The 17,764-nt window shown below is 42.3% G+C and overlaps 1 protein-coding gene across 1 annotated transcript; it reads right to left on the minus strand.

Moving 5' to 3' along the window:
- Positions 1 to 14,569: 14,569 nt before the first annotated feature.
- Positions 14,570 to 17,062, minus strand: LOC104877687 (pentatricopeptide repeat-containing protein At1g74600, chloroplastic-like). The gene is made up of 5 exons (XM_010646463.1): positions 17,033 to 17,062; positions 16,567 to 16,644; positions 16,068 to 16,247; positions 15,089 to 15,165; positions 14,570 to 15,008 (listed from the first exon to the last, which is right to left on the minus strand). Exons 1-5 carry the CDS (start codon positions 17,060 to 17,062, stop codon positions 14,570 to 14,572), a joined length of 804 nt encoding a protein of 267 aa, XP_010644765.1.
- Between the last annotated feature and the right edge of the window lie 702 nt (positions 17,063 to 17,764).

Genomic DNA, 17,764 nt, shown 5'->3' on the forward strand with positions numbered 1-17,764 from the left:
AAATAAATAAATAAAAACAGAGCATGCATGAGGAAGAACGATGCCTTGAAATCCAAACTCCATTTTCATGAATACTAAGAGACTTGCAAAACAAAGTGGTGGGAGAATCTTAACACGCTAATAAGTAGCGCAACCATTGTAAATACATACAGAGAAATAAAGATGCTCAACAAGTAACAATGAAAAGCAAGTTTAACAGCTTAGATGACCAAAGCAAGCATCCACTATCAGTCGGAAACCTAGTAATGCAGTAATACTGGAGAATTTAAAGTGAGGAAGGATCAAACCTGAGCGGTTCCTCCCCTGCCCTGCTAACTTCCTCTCTCGGCTCCCCTCGAAAAACCTCCTCCTCCCTCTGTTTTCCTCCCAAAATCTCTCTCTAACGGCTTGCTCTCAAACCACCCTCCTGCAGCCCCAGGTACCGTCCCCACTACCATGCAGCTGGCAGCCCCAAAAGCACTCTCTCCTCTGCTCACCTCAACAACCTACAGCTTTTGCAGATTCCTCCTTGCCAGGTGTCAATCTCTGATTGGCTTTCAAAAAAACTGTTCTGATTCCATGATAGCTAATCAGGGATTGACACGTGGCCTCCTAGAAATGCTCCATCTGGCCAAATAAGCTGCAACAAATTCAAAAAGAAAGTGCTCCCAAAATGGGGGTCTACAAATATGCCCCTCTTCGGTAGAGTTCACGAGTGTAAAGAACATGAACACTGGAGTGAAAAGTAAGTGTGAATAGTGAGTGCAATGAAGTGAACTCTATCGAAGAACCAAGGAGACCCCCATAGGGACACTAGTGAGATGTGAACTCACTCAGGCCAAAAGACAAACACAAAGGCTCTAATCCTAAAAGAGAAAGATGGGTGCCTCAAAATGCCTCTAAAGCCACACTAAGGATCCAAGCTCCCTCTAAAACGTCTCCAAAAGTGACCCGAAGATCGATGTCAAAGGTGAGTAACGGTCAAACCACCCTGGAGTACGAACAAGAATGCGTATAAAGGAGACTGCCCTATGTGGACTACGAGATGAATAAGCGATAAGCACAGGGTAACGAGGGGAGAGTGAGAATAAGTGCAAATCCATGAAGGTGAGACGTGCAATGCCAGAGAATATGAATGCTAGGAGCTGTGACTTTGAATGACGAGACTGACTCTAAACGCTAAACTAGAAAAATAATGGCTCTGGAAGCCAAACCAAAAAAAACTAACTCTAAACGCTAAACTAGAAAATAATAGCTCTGGAAGCCAAACCAAAAAGCTAACTCTAAACACTAAACTAGAAAATAAGAAAATAAAGCTCTGGAAGCCAACCAAAAAGCTAACTCTAAACACTAAACTAGAAAATAAGAAAATAAAGCTCTGGAAGCCAACCAAAAAGCGAACTCTAAACGCTAAAATCGAAGGCGCATAGGTGAAGACCTACGGTGGTGATAATAACTGAAACAAAGGCTCATGGATGAAAATCCATGATGGTGAATCTGAAATGCCCATAGATGTCTGATCTATGGTGGTGAAATCTGAAATGCCCACAGATAAAAATCTATGGTGGTGATAATCTCGAAATGCCCAAGGATGAAAATCCATGGTGGTGATATAATCTCAAAAGCCCAAGGATGAAAATCCATGGTGGTGATAACTGAATCAAAGGCTCATGGATGAAAATCCATGATGGTGAATCTGAAATGCCCATAGATGAAAATCTATGGTGGTGAAAATCTGAAACAAAGGCTCATGGATGAAAATCCATGATGGTGAATCTGAAATGCCCATAGATGAAAATCTATGGTGGTGAAAATCTGAAACAAAGGCTCATGGATGAAAATCCATGATGGTGAATCTGAAATGCCCATAGATGTCTGATCTATGGTGGTGAAAACTGAATGAAGGGGGATGCCCTAGACAAACTAATGGTAGGGGGATGTCCTGAACAAGATGACAATAGGGGGAATGCCCTAAACAAGATGACAGTAGGGGGACGCCCTAGGTGATAACTCATAAAGATCGACAAATGCGTCTGACAATCATGAAATCAGCACGAGACATGGCAAACCCAAAGAGAGGGGAATGCCCCAAGTCAAGCGCTAAAGGGGTATGCCCCAGTGTGACGACTCACAAAGATCAAGAAATAGGTCGAGTAATGAGAGAAGTCGGCAAAACGTCAATGAACTCAAGGATGGGGGTATGCCCCAGTATGACAACTCACAAAGGTCAAGAGATAGAATGAACAGCAAGAGAATCTGCAAAAGATCTGGTGAACTCAAGGATGGGGGTATGCCCCAGTGTAGGATAGTAACTAACATGAGACACGGAATCTCACCAAACAAGACACTCTGGGATATGCTCAATGATGATGCAATGAAAAGGATATACATAGCCTCAATGAACAAACGCTAAAACAAGTCCAAACATCACTGAAATCATGCTAACAAAGTAAAACTAAAATAATGGATCAAACAAATGCTGACCAAAACTCTAGGTCTGAAATGGAAGCAAATCAAAACACGACATGTCAACTATCAATATGAGTACATCATCACAAGTGCATCAACAATCTAACAGGCCCTACCATCACGGAAGATGTTGAACCTAATGTCCAAAGGCATGTGAAAGCTCGACCAGAAAGCCGAGACTAGCCCATATCTTCCCCTGATCAAGAGAAAGGGATAAGGTCATGTAAGACGATGAAATATGTGGGCTCAAAAGATGTAAGGCTCTGATAAGATGGGTGCAGATATAATAGTGTCCAATGTAGGATGTATAGGTGTGTAACAAAGGAAAGTGGGTACCCAAATCAAACTAGGTATGCTAAGGAGACTGAGCCCAGGGTGCCAACAACTCTATAATCCATCGAGAGCAGCGATCATAAACAAGAAATGGAGTCTCAATGTCAAAATCAGCAAGGTGGCTATGCCCCAGTATGAATGCATCGTCTCAGAGTGGGTAAGCTCTCAATGCAGAATGATCTCCGGAAAGTAAGTGTCTGGTATAAACTGTCATCTCACAAAATCATCGCCAAGACGAGTGGGGTATGCCCTAGTGTAAGCATCTCCAAATCAAACATCCATGAGAAGAATACAACCAATCATACCTCATCTGATCAAAATGAACATCTGCTCATCAAAGCCATCGTGGTAATGTGAAGAGAATATCTGACCTCCCCCAAAGAAAAGAGCATGTCCCAATGTGAACAACCGCCAATGAAAGGGTTATGCCCCAGTATAGGGCAAACCTTGAAATGACTAAACTCCGCAGTATGCTCTCATAAGTGTCCGTGTCCTGATCCAATCATCTCAAAAATATGTCAACAATGATGAGAAGGTTATGCTCCTGTGATCATATCAAAGAAATCACCCGATCATATCTCGTACTCCAATGTGAAATGAATCTAATCGCCTCCAAGGAACATCTATGCCTAAAAACCACCATCGACCGAAAGGGGTATGCCCCTGTGTAAAGTACACTAGATGAAACGCGCCAATCATGTTTCATGCTCCAATGTGAAGAAAAATGACATCTGATATCCTCCAAGGAATGGACATGGCTCAAAAATCTGTCATCGACTGAGAAGAGTATGCCTCGACATAATGGTCATCCGATAATAAAACTCTCTGAGATGGCTATGCCCCAGTGTAAGGTCATACCATAACTCTCGGTCTGTCACAATCAGAATGCTCTCGAATCAATCTCAAGTATCGCTCACATAAGAGCTATCAAACACAATGTGTGATGTCATGGCCTCAGGGTGGTCTTAAGACTCAGGACGTAACGTAGGCTAGGGTGATAGGGTGATAGAAATGAAGGGAAACTAGGCCCAAATACCCAATGATCAAAACCCATGCCCTCATGTATAAAATGCAACATGTATAGAAAATATCGTGAGCCATGGACCTGAAGATGCCTACTGTGAACATGGTAACAATGATGATGCAATGAAGAAAAATCGAACTGATGACGAGATGTATAATGATGGCGCGAAGAGGGTATCAAACCCGAAAATGAGGTCACTGTAAGAATGGAATAAGGGGTGGAATGAAAATGATGAAACAGAAGTGAAAACGAGGATGATGATGAAGCATAGAATACGAGAACAAGTGATGATCTGCTCAAATCAAATATGAAAGGAAGTCACGTCAATAACGAACATAATGATGGAATGGACAATGACCCAGAGCTCCTAAGAGAAGGCCACTCATCTCGCTCTCAAAACATACAACAAAATGAATACGAAGAATGAAAGGTCCCGAGGAGCTCACATACGAACTCCCATGAATAGACATATCCAACAAAGCGACCCCTCGAACACTAATATACACATACTGAATGATAGAGAATAATACACACATGTGCCTCTTTTCTTTTTATCTTTTTTTTTTTTTTTTTTTTTTCAATCATTTTTTTTTCAATTTTTTTTTTTTTTTTACATATATGCAAATATACATGTTCTGAATGCAAACCAAGAAAGACCCAAAGATGGGATCAAAAGTGAATAAACATGCCCTCAAATATCAATATATCACAAACTCTCTCTAATGATGTGACCCTCTCAAGCCAAGGATCCCTGGATCAACGTCCGTAGGATAGATAATGGAAAATGACATGACTACCCTCCATGTAATGAACTGAGGATGATCACCATTCGGGGTGGGAGAAGATGAAGCGAAACAAACGATAGATATAATAAAGAAGAGGATGAAGAACCAACGAGATGTCACGAAATGCAATGACGCAATGATAGGAAAAGATAATGAGAAAGATGTGCCCCTAGGTCCAAGGCTCATGAAACTCCTAAACAATGCATGCATACACTGAAGGGCCCCTATCCCGGTGTAGAAGGTGAGCAAGGCTATAAGAAATAAAAGGCTATGATGCTCATGAGAGGCTCAAAGGGCTAGCAATGGTCTAGATGTCAATAAAGGTAATAGGGTGTGAGCTAACCGAAATGAAGGCCACCCATCTTACGACCACGGTCTCAAACATCATGCTATCAAGCCCTCAAATGATCAATACTAAAGATCGATGTCCATCTGATATAACCACGTCAACCCTCTAGAATCATCCACCAACCGTACTCCAAATGCAAAGTAAACTGTGATCTCATCAAGCAATACTGCCCATCACAAGCCAACTCTCATCATACAATATCAATCTCTATACTCACGATAAGATAAGTGACAGTCTCATCAAGCAATCGACCAATCCTCATATCGTAAGCCACCCAAATATCATAAGCCAACTCTCGCCATGCCAGATCAACCCTGGGCTCGAACTCCTCACACTCTACCTGGTCGAATCAGAGAAGGGATGTGTAAAGCTAGAAAAGCCGAGGATGGAAAGGTCATATAACGGTCTCAAGGGTGATGCTGTGCAAAGCTCGTAATGGATGGATGTAGGTCAAATCAAAGGCAAGGTGTGGGAAGTGAGCAAGGTACTGCTATGATCATAAGAAGATGTGTCACAGTCTCGAACTCCCTAGGTCAAATCTCTGATCCTAGGCTAATAGGCTCAATATCCCCCATGACAGGTCAAGCCTCAAGACTACAACGTGCAAGTGAAGAAATGCCTCAAGTAAAAATCACAACACATCATATCACAAGACACAAACACATGTCCATAAAGGAAAAGACATCCAATAGGATAACCGATGAGTACATCATGCAAAAGAAGGATAACAAAGACAATACTCAAGAATCGAGTTATAGTCTCTAAAAGTCAAAATCAAAACAAGACTAAACAAACAAAAACAAAAACAGTGACTGGTCCTGCCATCACATCTCTGGCCATAGAAGGAACAAAATCTGAGCGCCACCTTACCAAGGTAAGTCAATCGCCCAAATCAATAAGATCAGGGATTGCTGGTGAAGGGGTGTCTGCATGCATGGCCTGAGCTGAGGTAGGTATAGAAAACATATCGGACTGAGGATGCCCAAATATACCAGAATCAACAATGTCCTGTATGGCATGTCGTAGAGCAGTGCAACGATCAGTGTGATGTCCTGCTGACTGATGGTATATACAATATAAATCAAGTCGAAACTGTGGAGGCACAGGATCTGGAAGTGCCCTAGGAGCCAGAGGAGCCAAAAGTCCCATGGCTTGGAACGTCTCAAAAACTCTGCTCAGGGGTGCGCTCAAATCTGAAAAGTGTCTCCGACATCGTCGATGGGGGTGAAATCGCTCCCGAGGAACTGTAACGACCGGAGGGCCCCGAAGCTGGGATGGAGGTCGTGCCAACATAGCCAATGAAATGGATGAGGAATGCTGCTGGAGTACTAAATGTGGGCGAGGTCGTGGATGCGAGGCACCCAAAGTAACAGGTGTCGGTGAAGTCAAGTGTGGCAATGAAGGTATCGCTACTCCTGGAGCTCCTCTCGATGACGATGGATGCTCTGACAAAATAAGCTCAATCCTCTCAACCCTCCGTGTCAAATCCACCATCATCTCATAAAGAGCAGTAAGAGTAATGGGTGTGATCTCGTCCGACATGGTGAACCTCAACTGAAGAAGTCTAATCTCAATGTGCTCTGTATCATAACCATCATACCATCAATATCTGCTCGGGGACCAGTCACGACACTAAAACTGTCCAAGACTCTAAAACAAACACATGCAAAAGACAAAACAAAGCAACACAAGATGCTAACACAAGATAACAACACATAAAATACATGATACGAAACAATGATAATAATAATAAAAAAAAGACAAAAACAATACCCAAGAAAACAACAATATCACTAAGTGAAATGAGAGTACATCATGCAAAATAATAGGACAACAAAGGTCTACTCTCGAAGCACAAGGTGCGAACTCAAAACACTAACTATAAAACAAGACTCAAATACAAAATAAAAGAGAACAAAAACTCAAACGACCAACTAACAATGTAGTCCCAAAACACACCAACAAGGTATGCAATATCAAAGTGTCTGGTGAATATCAGTGCCCTAGGTGTCCAAAATGTGATGGTATAAGCCCGAAGGAGGAGGAACTGCATGTGTGGACTAAGCTGGAAAGGAATCAGTAGACATATCTGGACCAAGATCAGTGTCTGTAGTCGATATGGGAAAGCTAACTGCACCACTGTCAATAAGATCTTGTATGGTGTGACGCAGAGAAGCACAATAATCAGTACGGTGGCCCGCCATCTGGTGAAATGCACAGAACTCATGAGCATGAAAACGCGGAGGCAAGGTACTCGGGAGTGGCCTAGGGGCCAATGGTACTAAAACACCAGTAGATCGGAGTCGCTCAAAAGCTCTATCCAAAGGTATCCCTAAATCAGAATAAGTCCTCTGATGTCGCCGATGGGGACGAGACTGCTCATGCCGTGGGATGCCAGTCTGTGGACGCTGAAACTGAAATGAAGGTCGCACCATGACAGCATGAGGATGCGTAGAAGGGTACAACTGAACTGGATGAGGATGACGATGCTGTAAAGGTGGGAAATCACTCCTGGGTATCTGCAATGATCTCGCATAGGAATGATAACCAGGTCGTCGATGCTGAAAGTCCGTAGAACATATGTCTCCATAGCCCTCAGATGATCCACCAACTCTCTTTCCCTCAGTATCTGGGGAAGGAATAATATATGACCATAATCCTCTAGATATGCCATCATCTACATCGAATAAAGCCTGAACCAATGATCTGAAATCCTGGAATGGGACCCCTGTCAGATGTCGAGCAAACCTAGGATGCAAGCTCCTCAAAAACATGCTCATCTGATCTCTCTCGGTAGGTCGCTCAATCATCTCCGCAGCCTTCTCCCTCCAACGAGAGATAAAAGAAGAAATAGGCTCATCTGATCCCTGTCTAAGAAACTCAAGCTCTCTACGTGTAACGCTCGTATCACCACCGAATGAATACTGTCTCAGAAACTCCTGTGCTAAGTCCTCCCAAGTTCTCCGACGAGATGACTCTAATGAAGCATACCATCTCTGTGTCATGCCGCTCAATGACAATGGGAACAAAGTGAGCAACTGTGCCTCATCTAGACCAAGGGCCCTCATAACCGTGCTATAAAGTCTGAGATGAATACGAGGACATCCGACACCCGTATATCTCTCTATATCAGGCATCCTGAAACCAACTGGCAGAGTGGCCACTGGCACATCGTCAGGGTCCTCCCATGAGATCATCTCATCAGGGTCTCTCATCTGTCTAATCCTCCGCTCAAGTCTGTCCATACGAGAACGAGGATCCTCAATGATGGTAACTGGTGTGACAATGGGTGGAGTGACAGCAGCCTGATCCTGTGAAGTAGTATGCGAAGTCGGTGTAGCTGGCATCTGAACAGGTAGAACAGGTGGTGTCACTAAATCAGATGGCGTGTCCTCGAGCACTACGTGCCTACTCTACTGAGTATCCATCCTCTAGCTCAAACTGGTCAATGCCTCCTGAATCGAAACCACAGAAGTGATAAGCTAACCAATCGAAACTGACTGTGAATCTGTCTATAGCAGCTCAACGATACGAATCAACATCTCTCTCACTCAACCCAGGGCACTGAACTAAGACTGGGACCACAAATAGACTCCTATAGAAGAGCCAATCAAAACGACTCAAACACGACTCATGCAACGACACGGGATGCAACGAACAATGACCAATGCATGATACAACACAATCCACAACATGACAGGACGCGACACACAATCATATGGTGACAATCAAAATTTGGATAGACGATAGAATCTCTAGAGTCACATGAGTGTCCAATGTGAGACAACTACAAATATGACTAAAGAATTTCTATCGATAATCCAGAAAATGATCGAGGTGTGAAGAAAATAAATGGGGTGTGAAGAACAACACTATCACGAGATCGATACTCAATCTATAACAAAACATCCCTTGATTTTGACCTTCAACTCGGGCTCCATAGGAGAAGAAAACGATAAGGTGATCCAGGCGAATCTCTCGAAAAATGTGTGAATATGAAAATATGCCTTTCACCTTTCTGTAATGAAAATATGAGCATCGAGTCGAAAATCGAACCAAGGATCAAACAAAGAATGAGGTACTGAGCCCGTGATAGGTGTACAGTGCAAAAAGATGGTCAATGAACATATCCCAAAGTATCGAGAAGTGACGACAAAGTGAAGAGGTGTGCCGAGCCAAGAAATGATAACGAAGGCCCTAGGGAGAAAACATGCCAAACTCATCGAGTGAAAAACACAAACTAAGGCGACAAGACGAAAGGTGACCCAACCGTACTCAAACTCATACCGATCTCCGAGCACTCTCAACTGGAGACTAAAAAGAGGGAGTGTCAAATCCGAAGTGTAACCACAGAGGCTCTGAAAGCCCTCAGATGCACCCACGTGTAGGGAGGGAGTCCTAATCGAAGGATCTACGGCTCAACCTATGAGGTCAAGGTGGCTCTAAATGGATATGGGTGGACTTTAAAACATCCCTAGCAGAAGCTATCATACCCTCCGGCGGTACGCAACCCTCTGCACGCCTCCGAAGAGACGGGGCGCTTCCATGCAAGGTGGTCATCACCTCCACACATGCACTACCTCGCATCCCAGGGGGTTTTCTATGGTGAAACCTCTCAAACTCTCAACGCTCAATGGTCGACTAGAGTGCACAATGAATGGTGTGGGTGCATCCGAAAACCCTAGGAAGCTAAAACAGAAGAGGAAACACACTGGCTACACAAATATCCATGAAACCTAGCTCCGGGCTATACAGGTCTTCAATGATCGGACTCCAATCGACATCAAAGTGTCGCTCTCCTCCAGAATGCTCCCGTGCATCGATATAGCCCGTCGCTAGACCCTACTCCTAATCTCTGGCTCGGTCAGAGAGCAAACACACAGAAGGTCTCACACTTGCAATAGTGAGAACTGGGATGAAAGGAATGACCGAAACCAAGAGAGTTGGAGGTAAGGGGATATATATGCGGCCCACAGAGACAGGCGACATGCAATCATGCAGAGAAAGGGCAGTCATGCATCATATAGTCAATCAGAGTACAAGATATATCATTCATGCACGCATACAAGCTATGAGAATCAAGATGAATAGTGATAAGAATACCATGCTCAAAAGATGATCAAGATAATATGCAAGCCAGAGAATCGACATGTCAAATCAAACCAACAACGAATCCATACATGCAAGGCGGTCAGAATAATCATGGCAAATATCAAAATCACTATACTAAGCGAAATAAGATAAGCAATCAATACAATCAGCATGCCAATACCTCAAACGAGCATGGCAATCAAGCATCGAGAAAATAGCTATCTCAGAATCCTCTATCAATACGAATCAATCATCGTAATCAACATGTCAAATATCTCAAACAAAATATATCAATGAAGCACAAAGAAAAATCACTGTGTCAAAATCCCTAATCAAGATAATCGACTAATATGATCAATCATGTCAACGTCCCAAGTGAAAACTCGAGAACCCTCAATGTGCAATCAAGAAGTGAGTACCCACTGATAGACTCATCAAATACCATGTTTGCTTCATCTTAAGTTCAAGCTTGACCCTCTAATGATCCCCAGTGGAGTCACCATTTTGTGGACCCCGCATTTCGGCTGGCTCGAATGCGTTTCCCACTCGATGGCGAAACTCGATTTTTATTTGAAAAATTGATTTTTTATTGATTAAGAAAAATGACTTGGAGTCGCCACTTATTTTTGTTTTATTTTTAAAGGGTAAACAAAATAAGAAAGAAAACCCTAAGTGTGACTCCTGATTTTTGGAAAAGGTGGTCTGTGAAAACCGGATCGGGTTCGGGGGTCAGGTTACTTATCGGGAAGGTACGGTAAAGACCGTAGCACCCCTCTAAGTCCCTAAAGTCGGGTTTCTACTAATAGAATGAAGCTAACATGGCGATGATGAGGAAATCAATAAATACTCAAATCAATCATGCACATATGAGTATCAAAAGATGCGTATAGCAAGACCAGAATAAGGACAGATGCGTACCTGGGCAACGATCTTCAATGCACTATCAAGAAGTGAGATTAGTGCACAATTAAAGGATGATCACATGCATATCATAGAGCAGAATAAATCATGTATGGCACCCAAATCAACCAAACAATCCATCAATCATAAAATCTCATATGTTGGGCCCGCACCAAAGCCTGTTTATTTTTGCATGAATTAATTCCGTAAATTCCATTGTTCGGAATTACGGAATTTAAATTCATGTTTATTTTAAAACATTTTCAAAACAAAGAAAATGCAAAAGTGGCTTGCCGGAAAGAAAATGGCAACCAAATTTTATTGAAAATGAGATTTTTGGTATCTTAAAAAAAAAACGAAAGGTGAAAAAGTAGAGGAGCCGGGATTATTTGAAAAGATGAATTGAAGAAAATATTTACAAAACGGGACATGGGGCAATTGTTTTAAAATCAAAGATGATGAAGAATAAAAGAAAGGAGGACACGTGCCTAAGGCTGCATGCAAAAATACTTGAGTGGGGGAGTTGGTGAGGAATGGTCGCGCAGGGATGAAATCCTGATCATAACTGTGCTTACTCGATCAACTTGTGGATTGGGATCATCAAATTCTGAAAACCCTGCTTAAAACTCAAACCATTGAATGTACCACCATCAATCACAGCGCTGCTGACCTTCTTAAACAGCCCGTATGGTGCCTCTATCTCACTCACACTAAATACTGCTTCCCTTGCCAGAGCTTCAGGATCATGAAGACCTCTTGCTTGATTCTGCAGAGAAAACCTGAAGAGGAAGAGTGAAGATGCCAGGGTACCTGAAAATCCTCATTATCAAGAACATGAGTGATAGCCTTTGCAGGCCTTTCTTGACCTTCTTGCATTTCCAGCACATGAGCAGCTGCATCCCCACAACTCCCAGATTTACCATGTTTCCTAGCATAGCATGAATCATCAGAATCACTGTCACCAGCACCTTCTTTGACCATTATCAAATCAACCCACAGTTTCTCTTGTTTTTAGCTCTTCACTTCCGTCGTTCAGTGTAAAGCCATTGAAATGTTGAAGGCGCCAAGATGGGGAATAAGCTTGCATGCGGGCTTAGCAACAGCCTGATTTCCTCTTCAGTAAATGAAACTAACAGTAGTAACCTTTAAGGGATTGGCAATGAGCATCAAATCCCAGCACAAGAACATCCACCAGTTATTTCTTCAAATTTCCATGATCGAGGTGAACAATGATAGGAGTATCAATCCTGTACTGACATAGCAGAGAAGAATGAAATCCATTGCCAGTGATAGTCCTCAACAAACTTTACCACAATGCGAGAGGTGTAGCAGCCAAGGACTGGGGCATAACCATTTCCGATTTTGGCCATAGTGATTCTTAGTTATCATGTCTGGATAGCCTGGTGGAACCCTAGTAGAGACTCCATTCCAACCACGTTTTCAGATTCAGAAAACTCTGATTGGAAAGAAACCTTAAGCCACACCTTGAATTGATATCGAAACTTCAATTTTTCACAAGAGAATTTTGATTCGCAAAATCGGTCAAGTTCATTTCCCTTCACTTCCCTGAAAATCTGGAAGCTTCCTACAAAAGATCCTCATCTGAAGTCGAGAAGCTAGAAAGCTCAGAGAGGTTTTCCCCGTAAGACGCCAACCTCATATTGAGAACCTCAGTCTATGAATCAAGCTGCGTTTTCTCTCCTGCACCGCGCCGTGGATGACTCCCCACTCTCTGAGGACACCAAAACTCAGGGATGACACCCTCCGCAAACCCACATACCTCACCTAGCTTCCTATAAATCCCCTTCTCTAGCTCGCTTCCACTGCATAAACCGTCTTTGCACCTGCTTGTGCTAACCAGATCGCAAGAATGCCACTCCCAATTCCTTTTCAATCAAAATCAAATTCGAGTAACAATTGATCTCTCCAACCAGTTTTTCCTATTTCAACAATATCTTCCGCAGCATCAAGAAGAATTTGGAGATATATCAGCAGCCATGGATGAGAATATCTGTGATTAAGACCAACTCGGTCAACAAAGGGAACCCACAATTCTCTTCGCGTGATTGCATGGCTACATAGTCTCTAAGAAGCATAGATCTAAATAGTGCACCAAACGCTTTCATGCCTTACAAAGAGGCCACGTAGGAATCGCCAATACCCTGTGGCCTTGATGCGGCTGCTAAATGAGCTCACCACTCTGGCTGCTCGACAGGGAAAGCTGCTGGCCTGGGCACTCTTCACTTTCTGCCAGATTGAAGGCTTACTTGATGAATGAGCTTCACGAATGTACAAGGTGGAAAAGTGAGGGTGGCAACTATAGGGTGTAAGAAATGAGTATGAATGAGTCCTATGCCCGTGGGTATAGTGAGATAAAGCATGATGGATGAGAAATGGGCAGAGACAATGTGGATATGGGACATGGTGGAACGAGCAAAGTGGTTAGGCTATTGATGGTGAGTAGGGTACGGGTGAAGTGATGTGTATGGTGCATGAGGGTATAGTGAGTGGGCTATGGATGACAGAATTGGTGAGAAAAATGAGTGGAGATATGCTGAGTGTAAGGGATAGGAAGGGTGATGAGAAGTGGGTTAGTGGTGATGTGATAGATATGTGAAATTGGAAAATGAGAAAGGTGATAGGTAAAAGAAATGGGTATGGATAATGGCCGGGTTTGCATGGTTCCATGCACATGGGTAGATGGATCTGGGAAGTCAACAAGGGCTTTAAAAGGAGCTTTGGACAACCATGCATGTGCAGAGGTAGGTATCAAGGAGAATTCAACCTCACTCTGATCATTTAGAACGGGCAAGTATCTTAGCAGTAGCATCCTTCATAGTGGATTTCTCTGCTCATCTGGCATGTACCAGAACGCATCCAGCACCTTTAAAGAGTGATCTAGCACCTTCATTCTTCAGGATCTGTGAGAATGCATCGAAAGAGCTCTTGTATTTGACAGCTTCGCCTGAGATCATCATCATCCTTCTACGCGCTGTATCTATTGGGTAATAAGCCAATCCTGCACCTATTGTGATTCCTTATCCCAGCATGAAACTAGCCAAGAGACTATCCCCTCAAGACAGGCCCTGGCGCATAGTACATCTCCACATCTGTGTACATCTGGGCATAATGCGTGTCACCCTGTTTGCGAGGCAGCTCAAAGCCTGGTTCAGGATATATCATTGTTTCGACAGGAAGCTTGTACAATCGATGTGGGCAGAGCCAAATTGGGTATACCTCCCTCTCATGATATACCCATTCTAGAGCATCTACCTCGCCCAGAATCTGCTCCACAAGGTAAAATTTTCCATAAGAATCATCAAAAGTAGGATTGCTTCCTCCAGATTATTTCTCGGTACATATGAACCATCCATCTGAACAGCTAAACTGGGTGGTGCAGCTGCATGGAACAGTTTTGCTTGCAATTGGGCAATTCGTTCTTGCCTTTCTGGTGCTGGAAACCATTCTGCTTCCTTTGGATTCTCATTTTCCACCTCACTAAATATAACCTCAGTTGCACCCTGTTTGGACATGCCAAATTCGTCTTTCTATGGTTCTGTTAGAAAAGCCTCTGCTTCAGGAGCTTTACCAAGTGATCCTTTCCAATGCGTGGATACCTCTCCACTAAACTATTGTAGCCTAGTGGGAACGGGAAGCCGTTGTCATTTTCATCCCTACTGCATGCTCCACTCCTCTTGAAATCTGACTCGTCTCGGTGCAGGGAGACACAGAGGCCAAATCAACATGAGTACAAATAGAAGGAACCCCGACAAAGGTAATGTGATCAGGTTGAGTTCTTGATTTGAATAGCAGCCCAGAGAACTGAAGAGCCTCGTCAGCTTGGGCATTCTGAACATAACCAATAATTAGGGAAGTCCATGGTACTAAATCTAGTCTCAGCATCTCATTGAAAACATGTCTTGTCTTCTTAATATTCCCACACAATGTGTATATGTGAACAAGCGTACTAGCTGCAAATGATAACAGATCAAACCCAATCCTCGTCATATACCCATGAACCTGCTTACCCAATTCTTCCGCAACGAGTTTCTCCAATCCATAAGCATCTTGAGACCCTCTTAACCCCCATTGATCATGGAAAACTCAAGCATGCCGAAGCTGATCATCATAATAACTGGATGGTTGGACTAGATGAACCCTATTCCTCCCATATTGGCAACAAGGTTAAACGCATGGTCAAACCCAATAGTGACCTTCAAGCAGTTGCTCATCACCTTGAAATCAATCAAGATAGGATTCATGACAGAACACATCTTCAGTCATAAGCCCTCTCTTCTTCCAGTCAGAAGCAATAATGTAGTGGCCCTCCGTCTTCAGACTCCGAGCAATATGAAAGGCAATAAAGCCATCAGCACTAGTGATTGAGATCTGGAACTTTTCAGATTGTTAGTGTGGTTCCTTCTCAAGCTCCTCATAAGTGTACCCTTCGTAAGTGGCTCCATCGGTACTTCCCATTCTCCTCTGTTTTCTCAAAAACGACTGTGAATACTTCCCCTCTCAATATCTTAAGCTTGTTGTCTTTCCACTTGTTCTACAAGAAACATGGCAGTATCTTGAAGATTTCTGATGCCAAGACCCCTCAAAGTAACCCCCGATTTAGACAGCCAAACCCAAACAAGATGCTCAACACTCCAAGAGAGAGATAACAAGAACAGGGGAAAGAGAATGAAGAAAAATAAATAAATAAATAAAAACAGAGCATGCATGAGGAAGAACGATGCCTTGAAATCCAAACTCCATTTTCACGAATACTAAGAGACTTGTAAAACAAAGTGGTGGGAGAATCTTAACACGCTAATAAGTAGCGCAACCATTGTAAATACATACAGAGAAATAAAGATGCTCAACAAGTAACAATGAAAAGCAAGTTTAACAGCTTAGATGACCAAAGCAAGCATCCACTATCAGCCGGAAACCTAGTAATGCAGTAATACTGGAGAATTTAAAGTGAGGAAGGATCAAACCTGAGCGGTTCCTCCCCTGCCCTGCTAACTTCCTCTCTCGGCTCCCCCCGAAAAACCTCCTCCTCCCTCTGTTTTCCTCCCAAAATCTATCTCTAACGGCTTGCTCTCAGACCACCCTCCTGCAGCCCTAGGTACCGTCCCCACTACCATACAGCTGGCAGCCCCAAAAGCACTCTCTCCTCTGCTCCCCTCAACAACCTGCAGCTTTTGCAGATTCCTCCTTGCCAGGTGTCAATCTCTGATTGGCTTTCAAAAACACTGTTCTGATTCCATGATAGCCAATCAGGGATTGACACGTGGCCTCCTAGAAATGCTCCATCTGGCCAAATAAGCTGCAACAAATTCAAAAAGAAAGTGCTCCCAAAATGGGGGTCTACACAAATGCATTCATTAATACAAAGAAAGTGACAAAGTCACATATCCCGACTACAAATACTCCAACACAGATTGATGTCACTGTAGAACAATTAACAAATGAATCTAAGATTTGCTTGAAGCATGGTAGACTTGTCAGCTCAAAGGATATAACTTCCTAGAAGATGAGAACACAAGAAAAACTTTGTACTTTAGAAGAGGTCGTTAAAATGACTGATTAATCTAAAATTGATAAATCTATAGCCCCAAAAGAGGCACGAATAATGCAAAAAGCACCTGAAGAGGCACATATTGAACAAAAAGCTCTTGAAAAGGCACATATTGAACAAGAAGCCCTTGAAGAGGCACAAATACCTAAAAATTGTGAGATTTTAGTAAGTTATGTACACATGGGAGTAAAATGGGATTTAAATAATATTACAATTAACAATATTTTTCACTTTTCAAGTGGCCCATGTATCATAAGAAATGATGAAGATTCCAAACCATGAAATATGGAAGAATGCCGACATAGAAATGATTGGCCAAAAGGGAAAGAAACTATGCAAGAAAAGTTAAACTTATTAACAAAACGAGAATTGTTTGGACTTATACTCTAAACACTTGAAGAAGTAAAACCTGTTAGGTAAAAATGGGTATTTGTATGAAAACACAATGAGAGTAATGAAATCATAAGATATAAAGGCGATTAGTAGCACAAGGTTTCTTTTAGAGACCAGGTATTGACTACGAGAAAACATACTCTCCCATCATGGACGCAATCACATTTCATTTCTTAATTAGTTTGGTAGTCTCATAAGGACTAGATATGTGTCTCATGGACGTTATTACAACATATTTATATAGATCCATAGATAATGATATATATAAGAAAATCCCTGGAGGATTTAAATTGCCTGAAACAAATAATACAAAGACTTGTAACATGTACTCAATCAAGTTACAATGATCCTTGTATGGATTAAAGTAAGTCGGACGCATGTTGTACAATCACCTTAGTAAATACTTACTAAAAGAAGGGTATGTGAATAACCCTATATGTCCATGCATCTTCATTAAGAAATCAGAAACCGGATTTGCAATTATTGTAGTGTATGTTAATGACTTAAATCTTATTGGAACTCCTAAAGAACTCATAAAAACAAAAAAATTACTTAAAAAAGGAATTTGAGATGAAAGATCTTGGAAAAACAAAATTTTCTATTGTTATCAAATCGAGCATTTTCCAAATGGAGTTTTAGTACATTAAGAAAATTTTAAAGCATTTTTATATGGATAAAGTGCATCCTTTAACTTCTCCAATAGTTTTCTAATCATTTGATGTGAAAAAGGACCCATTCCGGCCTTGCAAAAAATGTGAAGAATTACTTGGTCCTAAAGTACCATATATTAGTGCTATTGGTGCACTTATATATCTTGCCAATTGTACATGTCTAAACATTCATTTTTTTGTCAATTTATTAGCAAGATACAG

This window comes from Vitis vinifera, chromosome 19 (assembly GCF_030704535.1).
Source record: "Vitis vinifera cultivar Pinot Noir 40024 chromosome 19, ASM3070453v1".
Classification (NCBI taxonomy): Eukaryota; Viridiplantae; Streptophyta; class Magnoliopsida; order Vitales; family Vitaceae; genus Vitis; species Vitis vinifera.

Coding starts and splice junctions, on each gene's coding strand:
- LOC104877687 (XM_010646463.1), bottom strand. CDS start 17,062: ATGAAATGTGATTGCGTCCATGATGGGAGA. Junction 16,645..17,032: donor ATTGCGTCCATGATGGGAGA/GTATGTTTTCTC, acceptor CACAATTTTTAG/GTATTTGTGCCTCTTCAAGG. Junction 15,009..15,088: donor GCCAATATGGGAGGAATAGG/GTTCATCTAGTC, acceptor ATGGGGGTTAAG/AGGGTCTCAAGATGCTTATG.